Here is an 11,017-nt window from a genome sequence, read left to right on the forward strand (position 1 = left end):
CTGCACACGCGCACACACACCCCTGCACACGCACACCCCTGCACACACGCGCACACACACCCCTGCACGCACACCCCTGCGCACACACACCCCTGCACACGCACACCCCTGCACACACACACACACACTCCTGCACACACACACACACACACATCCCTGCACACACACACACCCCTGCGCGCACACACACACACCCCTGCACACGCGCACACACACCCCTGCACACGCGCGCACACACCCCTGCACACGCGCGCACACACCCCTGCACACGCGCGCACACACACCCCTGCACACGCACACCCCTGCACACGCACACCCCTGCACACGCACACCCCTGCACACGCACACCCCTGCACACACACACCCCTGCACACACGCACACACACACCCCTGCACACGCACACACACCCCTGCACACGCACACACACACCCCTGCACATGCACACATACCCCTGCACATGCGCACACACGCCCCTGCACATGCACACACACCCCTGCACATGCACACACACCCCTGCACATGCGCACACACCCCTGCACACACCCCTGCACATGCACACATACCCCTGCACATGCGCACACACGCCCCTGCACATGCACACACACCCCTGCACATGCACACACACCCCTGCACACACACCCCTGCACATGCGCACACACCCCTGCACATGCACACACGCCCCTGCACATGCGCACACACGCCCCTGCACACGCACACATCCCTGCACACGCACCCATCCCTGCACACGCACACACAATCACTCACACAGCGAATAACGGTACAATCACTCACAATCACTCACACAGCGAATAACGGTACAAATTTTACCAGATCCTCGTTTGTTTTTCAACTTAAACTTTAATATAAAACAAATACTATAAAACAAATACAGATTTTTTTTGTGTGTTAAATTGATTATTTGATGCATTAATATCTCTTTACAGGCACTGTAGAAAATGTAAAGCAAGCTTTGTCTAATGTCTTGTCATTTGGTTGCAGGTCAGACCCTGCTATCCGGAAGCGTCCACGGGAGACGATTTGCCAGATAAAGAACCAGTCAAGCATTCCTGTCTGTGGAATTATCATAGAAGCAAACGTGATAGAATGGACATGTCAAGTCAGTGGGGGTTGAAGGGATGGACTAGCAGCCCTTCTTGGTGTAGCATTTGAACGTGTATATTAAGATGTTAGTCAACTTGCATTGCAGTGTGAAATCGAATCATTATCATGGTCGTTGTGCTCTCTCAAAATACCTAGTTTCTCCTCAAACTTTATAACAATTAACATTTTCATGACAACTGTATTCCAACTCGGACATAATGGAGTACATGTTCCCTTACATCGTGTGTTGTGGATTTTATTTCTATGACGGTGATTACCATAAATCCCAGTGATGTGTTAATCCAAATCTAGTCCAGATTGTCTCCCTTAATTGTTTGGAATCCTATTTTTTTTAGTTGGAATGTTTGTAAGCACAGTCCTTGCTGAAGTGTTGTTTTTTTAAATAATGATTAAAGTTTTGGAAAGTTCTATTGTAAATGTGATTTATTTAAATGTCCAGTCAGTTGTCAGACTTCTTTTGGACAGTTAAAGAAGTCCTTCGCCGAGTTCTTCTGAGGGGACGCGCTCACGGGTGTTGCAAGGGCGGGACGCTCATCCTCCATCTTGACATTGTAGTATTTGGCTAAAAGACACAAGGAAAGTAGAGGTTAATATGGAGATAACGCGTCAGGTTTACTTCATTCCTGGTTAGACAATCAACCGTATGGCATAGAACTGTATAAAGTCTATTGTTGGGTTATTTTCTAACAATTTAAAAACCTTTCAGACGAGAGAAAAACTTTGGCGGCAGTCTTGGTCAGAGTAGGTCCTGAGGTTTAAGAGCAGCAGACATGTTTGTGTTTCTTTAGTGACAGAATGACTAGACCGCAACACATCGAGATTCCATTTACACATCCTCTTGGACATTGCCTGACTATGCCAGAGGATGAATCAACCCCGACCTGATCACCCACCCCCTCAAACCACTGCCTAGACACATGGTTCTGGTCAGATGTCATGTCAGACATGACGTTTGTGTGAGAAAGGTTAACAACACACTTCTTACTGCAGACAGACAGGTCCAGGGATTTTACCGAAAACCAACTTAAAAAAAAAAAAATCTAGTTGGAGAAGTTCCATTGATTTGAAAACCGGGAGGGAGGGAGGGTGACAGACTGGCTGCAGTCTAATGGGTTTTCCTGGAGATGGACAGCAGGGCTGCACTCTTGTGTTGCCTGTTTGGGGGCTGTTTACTACCAGATGGATTCGTCCCTTACATCGTGAGAAGACGTAGTAGCTGTAGCCCTCGAGCATCCTGCGGTTGGGGATGGACACAGCAGAGGTCACCGTCGAGGGGAACCCCTTCCAGGTCATACGGATGTTGATGGTCGGCCCTAGAGGAGACTCTGGATGGAGAAAGGCACAAAGAAATAATTGAGATTCAATTATATTACCTTGGTTGCTTACCTGCCATTGAGTTGGCCTTGGTACGAGTAGAATCATGCAGTTTTGTGTTATGGGTTTGTGTGGTATTATGCCTGTTTGTTGACTTTGATTCATAAGGAGATGAAGATCATTGCTTAACTTACACCCACACAATCTCTGGTATTACCGGTAGTTCATTTTAACAAATGTTAATAATTGTTCTCTGTATCTGACGCAAACAGACAGTGACCTTGCTTGCTCTCTCTCTCTTTCTCTCTCCTCTCCTTTTCTCAGCTCTCTCCATATCTTTTTCTTGTCTCTCTCCCTCTCTTTTTCTCATCTCTCTCCCTATCTTTTTCTCATCTCTCCCACCCACTGAAGCACATCTCTGACTTTTTTTTATTTTTTATTTTATTTTTTTTACACAAGGTAGGGGACAAAATGTGGCTTCACTCAAATAAAACCAGACAGGTTTCTCAGGTTTGAATTATCACCTCAGGCTAACAAAATGTTCACAGAGGTCAGAGGTCAAAACTGCTTACCGGCTTGTCTGACAGTCCGGCTGCGTGTGGTGTACACAGCATAGTGGACCTTCCTGCCACATGTTGGACTGGTGCCTTGCTTGTAGGAATACTTCTGGACCACCCCCCCTGGGAGAGCCAATCAGAGGGCAAAGATATCAGCACCTCAACGAAGCCTAAAAACAAGACGTCACGGCTTGAGTCCCGACCAGATTCAAAAGCTTAGTGGGATTTGTGTCCAAACTTCCTACCTCTCTTGAAGAAGTAGACCGCCTCTTGTCTCCTGCGGTATTCGGGCACAGACAGGGCAGCTGTGACCTGACCTCTCAGCCCGTCAAAGCCTGTACTGATGGGTTTAGGGTATCCTGTGTCCACTACGCCATTCTCAAACCTCCAGTACTGAGGTCCCTGTGGAAGAGATGGGAGACGCGTGACAGTTCAGTTCAGGACTCAGGCCAACAACCTGCGTGTAAGTGTGTTAGAACAGGTGAGTATACCTAGTAAGTAAATTGTATTCTATAGTAAAGTTTATTTCTGTAGCACCTTTCACAGGCCAGGGTCACAAAGTGTTTTACAACATAATAAAAGCAATAAAAATTCAACAACAACAAAACAAACAGATGACATATAAACATAGAGCTAGGCAAAAGCCTGTCTGAGCAGGTGAGTCTTTAGCTGCCTTTTGAAGGTATCAACAGAGACCACAGTTCTTAAGTCCAGTGGAAGAGCATTCCACAGCTTGGGATCCATACTACCTTGCTACCATCCTACCTTGAGGATGTAGGTCTTTCCCTGGCAGTTGCAGCGGGTGAAGACGGTGTCGATGGGAGAGGGTACGCCCCACACCTCGGAGATCCCACGAGGAGGCCCCGGGGTTCTGCTGCTGTCCAGCATCCAGAAGTAGTGACCTACAGAAAACAACACTACTGTTATTAACCATCTCCATTATGCTTATGCTCTATTATCGTTGTTTTTTCCTTTGACAGAGCAAAATATTTTGTTTGGTGATACTACAACATTGTGTATTATTTATTCTGTTAGTCATGTCTCTCTTATGAAGTATCTAGCCCATGTTTACTGCTCTGTATATGTTCTTAGCCAATAGACAAACATTTTCCAGGAGCTTGCTCAATCGTCTTGTTGAGAATTTTTACAGCTCACTTTTCTGGCCCCCGGGTGAAACTGTTTTTTTTGCTTCCCTCTGGAATATGTAGGGGTGGGACCTATGCCCCCCCCCCCATTGCTCTCTGTAAAGCACATTGTGTTGCCTCTGTGTATGAAATGCGCAAAACAAATAAAGTTTGATTTGATTTGATCTAGAAAGACTATTCAAAACAAATAACAGTGATGTTCAACACTGCTGGTTGCCCAGGCTGTGGTCTGGAAGGTTGAGTCTAACATCGGGCATCTGGCACTGACCTCGGAAAACCATGACTGTGCCGTTCCTCAGAGTTGTGACTGCGCTCGTAGGGCGGCCGCTACAGAGGTTGGTGTCGTTGTTGTCATCTAGAAGCACATGGAAAACACAAAGATGGAGGCTGGGTGTTCACTGGTTAAGGCTTTTTACTGGGCTGATTTTCCATGTAAAGTCGTCTGAAGGAGCCGAGTACTTTTTCCAAATCAAAAATCGAATGAATCGCTCAACTTGTTTGGGTGTGGGCAAGCGGACACCTCTGACAGTTAATACTGCAGGCTCATTTTGAAGGAAGTTCTTTCCATCAAATAAAAAGTAATTACATTACATTGTGTCATTTAGCTGACGCTTTTATCCAAAGCGACATACAATAATTGCATTTACAGTAACGTAAGATGTCAGTGTACTACTACTCACCAGAACTCACAAGTGCATCTCCTTTCTAAACAAGTGACTAAAAACATAATCTAATTCTGAAGACAAAGTGCAAGAATAAAAAATACAATAGGTGCTTAAGAGGGAGGATCCTGTTCACAAAGCCCATTCATTAACATCAACAGTCGGGATGGCTGGAACATTCATATGGTATAAAAAACAACTTTGCTTCTTAGCTACTAAAGGAAGATTGAGAACGTCTGTCTTACCTGCTTGGTAGTCTCGGGGGCTATCTGTGCCCAGAGCCTGTGCGATGTCAGTGCTGGGCTTGTTGGGTTTGGGTTTGGGTTCTGAGGTGGTTGTAGTGGGTTTGGGTTTGGGTTCTGAGGTGGTCGTAGTGAGCTTGGTGGGTTTGGGTTTGGGTTCTGAGGTGGGCGTGGTGGGTTTGGGTTCTGAGGTGGTCGTAGTGGGTTTGGGTTCTGAGGTGGTCGTAGTGGGCTCGGAGGGCCTGGTTCCAGTGGGCTTGTTTGTGGTGGTCTTGAAAGGGGTGGACTTGGCCGGAGTTGGTTTGTTTGAGACGGGGCTGAACTTCAAGGGGTCCGTGGTGGTCTCGTCTGGGGCTGCGTCATCTGCTTCCTCTTCCTGTGCTGCAGTATCTGTGAGCGTGACCACATGGCCTGAGGTAGGAGGGGTTGTCAGGGCCTCGTCTTGAGCACCGGTCTGGTCATGGCTGGAAGTTGAGTTTGGGGGGGCGCTGGTGCTGTCTGGAGGAGTAGAGAAAGGATCTGAGACTGATGAGCTTTTGGTGGGGCCTGTAGAGGCTGGGGTGGAGGCCGGGGTGGAGGCCTGAACGGGGGCTAGGTTGTCTGGATTCTCTGGGTTTGAGGGTAAGCCTTCAGATCCATCAGTAGGGGATTCAACAACATCCTGGGCCTCTGGCTGTGGTTCGCCCTGTTCTTCAGGCTGAGGATTAGGGGTGTTCTCTGTAGGGGAAGGCCCAGGTTGGGTCTCTGAGCTGGGGGAGGCCGGGTCGGAGGGCTGCGGGGCAGCTGGGGTTGCGGGGGTGGGCTGAGATGGGAGGGATCCAGAGGGAGTTGTATCTGACACAGGCTGCTTCTTAGTAGAATCGGGCTGTCCAGTGGGACCACTGGAATCTAGGAGTTTGGAAAAACAAAATTATACCAGAGACAGTGAGACTGTGAGATAAGAGTATGACTCAAGACAGATGGAACACTTCGAAAATCATTTACATGATGATGAAAATTAGGTTTGGGAGGTCATGGCTCAGTTATCTCCTAAACATACCTGCTTCGTCAGTGGGAGGAGCCATGTTGTCAGGTGCAGCAGGTGACGGGTTCGTATCAGCCTGTGTTTGAAGGGCATCAAGGGGACCTGAAGGCTCATCTTGGTCCTCAGGTAGGGGTGTGTAGGTCTCCTCTGTAGTAGCCTCCTTCTCCCGGTCATCCTGGCTGTCTGTATGCGGGGTAGTCGGAGCCAAGGAGGGGTCAGAGGAAACCGGTTCAGGCAGGTCAGAAGGGAAGGGTTCGTACCCACTGGTGCTTTCTGGGATAGGGGTTGCCTCTGGGTACTCCAGCCCAGTGTCAGTGGGGATGTTTGGGTAGGTCTCGACCATCACTTCTGTTGAAAGAGGGATAAAGTGGGACAGAATCTCATACGCTCTTCATTCATATCTTATCTTAATTTTATCTTAATAGATAAAATCGTATCTACTTGTTATCCTGTGATGTGTTACATTTACTGTATGTAGAAAAAAACATTGAAAAAATATCTTTCTCACCATCGTACGGATCTTGTGGGAATTCTGACTCAGGGGTGACCAGTGGAATGAGTTCATTGTCAGTTAAATCTGAAAATAAAATGTATCACTACTGATGCAGTAATTTCTACCAATTATATTTTGTCCTGGGCGCCTTCGACAATACAGTATGTTATCACACAACTTTATCTGAGATTATACTGTTTTCAGTTTCATCCCTTAAACTCTGAGTCGTGGGACTCTGACTATGATATTCCGGAAAGGAATATCATAATACACTGTTGGGCTCCATGAGGGCAGTGGTACGCATGCCAGATTGTCTCAACCCCAAAACACTCGCCTATTTCTGTCCGGGACCAACCTTGGAGTTACGAGACCCCACAAAACACCTCCCCATCCCTTCATTCATCTTGGCCTCATCCATGCTTTTCCTCTCTTGTCTTTGAATCTGTGCCCGTTGCCTTCCTCCATACGGTCCACTAGTAATTACATTATTTACATCTATTTCTCTTGGCCAGTGGGGCTGGGACAGAGCTCTTGGCCCTGGCAGGGGAAACTTGCCCCCAGCTGAAGTCACAGTTACAGTCACAGAGAAACAACCAATTTAAAACATCTGGAAGTCACACTTTTCTGAAATGTGCGTTACTGATTTTGAATAGCCCCGTCTACTGAGTAAGAATAAATCAATCCATTCTTTTCTGTCAAAACGGCTTTGACTTCAGGTTCTTGATGATGTTGAGTTTTGTGAGTAACATTAACAGTGATGAATGAAAACTACATCTCTAGTATGTAAAACCACTATTGGTGAGTTAAGATAATTTTAAATTAGATGGGTAGCCTCAAACACAACACTTTTTCCTATGACCTAGCTAAACATCTATTGTCTCTCAGGGCTATTGCTTCATGAAATATATTGGTTGGTTTGTTACTGTTCACATTATTACATGAACTAGTCTTTGTGGTGTTGTACAGGCTGGTCCTTTGGTTGTTTCTGTAGTAGTTACTGTAATATCCTGTAGCCTGTATTGCCAAAATATAAAATGATTAGATGAACTGATACATATCCATATCTACAGGCACAGTACAGAGTCAGCATGTCAGTGTGCTATTCCATATCTAATTATGCTATGCATTTATCTACCTGTAAGAGCATTTAAAATCCAAAATATACATCTAGAATATATTGAGTTTTGTGAGTACTTGTGATGAATGGAAACTATTAGCACACTTTGTCCTTAGATGCCCCTATAGAACACACCACTGTCTCATGTACGACTCACTTAACTGGATGCCGCTTAAAGCTAGAAGACAATTTCATTGGTATCAATCTATTTTCAAATGTATTCATTTTAATTATCCTCCATATTTGAAAGAGTACTTAGTTCCATCTAGATCCTCCTACCCTTTGAGGCATTTGCAACATCCCTGTTTCTATGTCCCTAGAATCTTTAAAGAAGTAGGTCGTAGGTAATTTGCATATAAAGCCCCTACTGATTGGAATAACCTTCCCCCCTCTCTTAGGTCCATTACTTCATACCATCGCTTTAAATCATCTTTACTTTCTCAGCTTAAATCAACTTGTTCATGTTTTTAATTCCTGTGTCTGTTTATTGTGTACTTAATTTGATTATTTTTATGTTATTATTTTCATGACTGTTATTAATACTTTATTGTTCTGGTCATTGTAGTTCTTTCCCCTGAATATTTACGTGTGGTCTTCGGATGTGGAGAGTGGCCTTGTTGCCATCCATACCTTACTGGCTCACTTCTGTGCTCCGTGGGCCGGGTGTGTGTTGTGGTGGTTAAGATGTAACTGGGCTGTGTGGGTGGGTTGGAGTTGTTGAGCTAAGTGTGCGTGTGTATTTGTGTTGTTTTATGTATTCTGTAATTAATTGTTTAATGTTTGTATTTGTGTTATAGGACCCCCTCGAAAATGAGATGATACATCTCAAGGGGCTATCCTCAATAAATAAATTCAAATAAAATTCAAATTACTAGATAGTTTCTAAAAACCCATGGGCTCTGAAGGTACTGACCTTGGTTCACTTCCTCGTACTCCGTGAGGGTGGGAGGAGTCACCTTCGGCTGCTCTGCTGGTTGGCTCTTAGCAGGCTCTATTGGTAAGTTGAGATGTAAAATTAGATGGCCAACTCTGGCACAATACCTTTTCCTATGACCTAGCTAAACGTCTATTGTCTCTCAGGGCTATTGCTTCATGAAATATACCTGTTGGTTTGTTATTGTTTACGTTATTGCAATTCGCTGGTGTTGTACTGGCTGGTCCTTTGGTTGTTTCTGTGTTAAGTTACCAAAACAGAAAACAGTCAGATGAACTGATTCACTGATGCAGGTTGCTGCATGCATGTTTCTTAACTTTAATATGTACATGCATAGTACAAACCCAGCATGCTAGCATGCTAGACCAAATCTAACTTTATACCAAGCAGTAGAACAAACATACTGTATTGCTATTTATTTATGTACCTCAAAATGCAATATAGAACAGTTAAAGGTGCTATAGATAACATTTTTATGTTGATTAATCATTAATAAAAAAAACTGTAGCAGTATAAGCTGCTACAGTCCCTGACCTGTCTGATTGTCCCTTATTGTGGAGGGTCCATCACACAACCCCACGGTTGGCGATCCGGAAGAGTGAGCCAGCTACCTGACTCCCTCAAGCCTGTGACCGTGACTAACACCAGACGGGATCCGGAAGAGTGAGCCAGCTACCTGACTCTCTCAAGCCCGTGACCGTGACTCTGACCCCAGACAGGGTTGGTGTAGGGAGACAAACCCTTGCATCGAGATTAAAGTAACCACTTTCAGGGAGCGGCGGCCCAATATGCCACTCCTGTTGATGTTGCTATACTCGGATCTGGCTGGAGGCAGCGGCATTTACTGTATATATATATATATATATATATATATATATATATATATATATATATATATATACAGTAGATATATATATATACATATACATATATATATATATATATATATATAATGATTGGTCTACATAAAAATGTTATCTAAAAATGTTATCTATATCACCTTTAAAATGCAAAATATGTATTTCACAAAAACATGCAGAAAGAATGTGTTTTCCAACGCTTGCCTTCAGCATCGCAGCTGCTCGTGTAGTCTGGGCAGCACTGGTTATAGCGCCGACAGTCAACATCACAGCTACACAGTCTGCCTCTCTTGAACACCTCTCCACAACGCCCTTTACAGGAGTCTCCTGTCACACAAGAATACAAACATCATGACTCCCCTGTCACACAAGAATACAAACATCGTGAGTCTCCTGTCACACAAGAATACAAACATCATGAGTCTCCTGTCAGACAAGAATACAAACATCAGCTCCACAGTCATATGTGTTCTCTGTACGCCTGCTCTTCCCATTAAAGGGAAATGTATGAAAAATATATTTTCAGTGTCCACATCAATAGACTGATTGAAGAAGAACAGGACAATATACATTACAAGGGCCTTACTGGTAGTGCACTGGGATTCGTAGTCCTTACAGCACTCATCATGAACCAGGCATTCATAGTCACAGTTGCACAGGTAGCCTCTGTAGTATTCCTCACCACATCTTCCTCTGCAACTTACTACCAAGGGGAGAACAAAGTGTGGATGTAGTTAGAAAACGCCACTCCCAAGCAACCAGTGAAAACAATATAAATGACATTTTCTACAGTTATGTATATGTCACTATAGATTGGATTTTGGCCTCAAGAGTTTCCGAAATAATTGTATCAGAATAGACTTTCAACCTAGTTAATAATTTGTGACTTGGTCAATAGATGAGTGGGGACAAACAGCTACAGACTCTGATACATTCCTGGAAAACAATTTATGAATAACGTTTACATAATTACTACAACCACGAGTCTCTGGTCTACTCTAATATGAAAAACAATTGATGCACACCAGTTAGCAAAACACATTAATTGAAGTATATTACAGTATGTATTTAAGATCATACTCACATTGAGCAGCACTGAATGGGATGACACATGCCAGTACAAGAAATGCAGAAAGCACCGAAAGAATCATTTTCAACACGCTCCTCTTTAAACCTGAACAAAAGGCAAGCAATAATAATAAAAAAATCTACGAACAGTATATAAATGAATAAGCAAATATTGAACTGACACAGTATCATTAGGCTAGGAACTCACTTTACCTTGAGAGAGCGAATGCGTGTCCGAATCCTTCTACAGTATGTTGAGTAAGTGTTTGCTTTTATAAGGAGTGTGTATTTGCTTTCAGAAATATTCCCGTTAATTGGACGAACCCACCCAGCAAGTGATACAGACGTCCTCCTACGCAGCTTTGGGAGGCAACGCTAGACTGAACTTTCTCCCACGCACGTGTTTTAGCGAGGACTGCTGTCTATATAGCTGCGCCAGATGACATAAGAGACTTTATAAGAACATTCTCTCTCTCTC

At 44.3% G+C, this 11,017-nt stretch overlaps 2 protein-coding genes across 2 annotated transcripts in view; one reads left to right on the forward strand and one right to left on the reverse strand.

Annotated features, from left to right (window-relative positions):
- The window catches only part of tprb (translocated promoter region b, nuclear basket protein), a gene marked incomplete at its 5' end in the record, with an annotated part of 33,726 nt that extends 32,196 nt beyond the window's left edge, over window positions 1–1,530 (forward strand). Inside the window, one exon of the mRNA XM_084435806.1 lies at window positions 1,001–1,530. Coding sequence (XP_084291932.1) covers window positions 1,001–1,050 — 50 coding nt within the window. The 3' untranslated portion in view covers window positions 1,051–1,530. The remainder of the gene's footprint in view (window positions 1–1,000) is intronic.
- prg4b (proteoglycan 4b) lies at window positions 1,135–10,950 on the reverse strand. Its single transcript, XM_084435807.1, has 15 exons — window positions 10,753–10,950; window positions 10,556–10,645; window positions 10,058–10,174; window positions 9,676–9,798; window positions 8,781–8,849; window positions 8,591–8,668; window positions 6,576–6,644; window positions 6,083–6,415; window positions 5,047–5,931; window positions 4,408–4,494; window positions 3,760–3,896; window positions 3,240–3,396; window positions 3,010–3,117; window positions 2,320–2,448; window positions 1,135–1,685 (listed from the first exon to the last, which is right to left on the reverse strand). The coding sequence occupies exons 2-15, from the start codon at window positions 10,620–10,622 to the stop codon at window positions 1,570–1,572; spliced, it is 2,475 nt and encodes an 824-aa protein (XP_084291933.1). The 5' UTR covers window positions 10,623–10,645; window positions 10,753–10,950; the 3' UTR covers window positions 1,135–1,569.
- Window positions 10,951–11,017: the final 67 nt, after the last annotated feature.

Source organism: Borostomias antarcticus, assembly GCF_949987555.1.
Source record: "Borostomias antarcticus genome assembly, chromosome: 3".
Lineage (NCBI taxonomy): Eukaryota > Metazoa > Chordata > Actinopteri > Stomiiformes > Stomiidae > Borostomias > Borostomias antarcticus.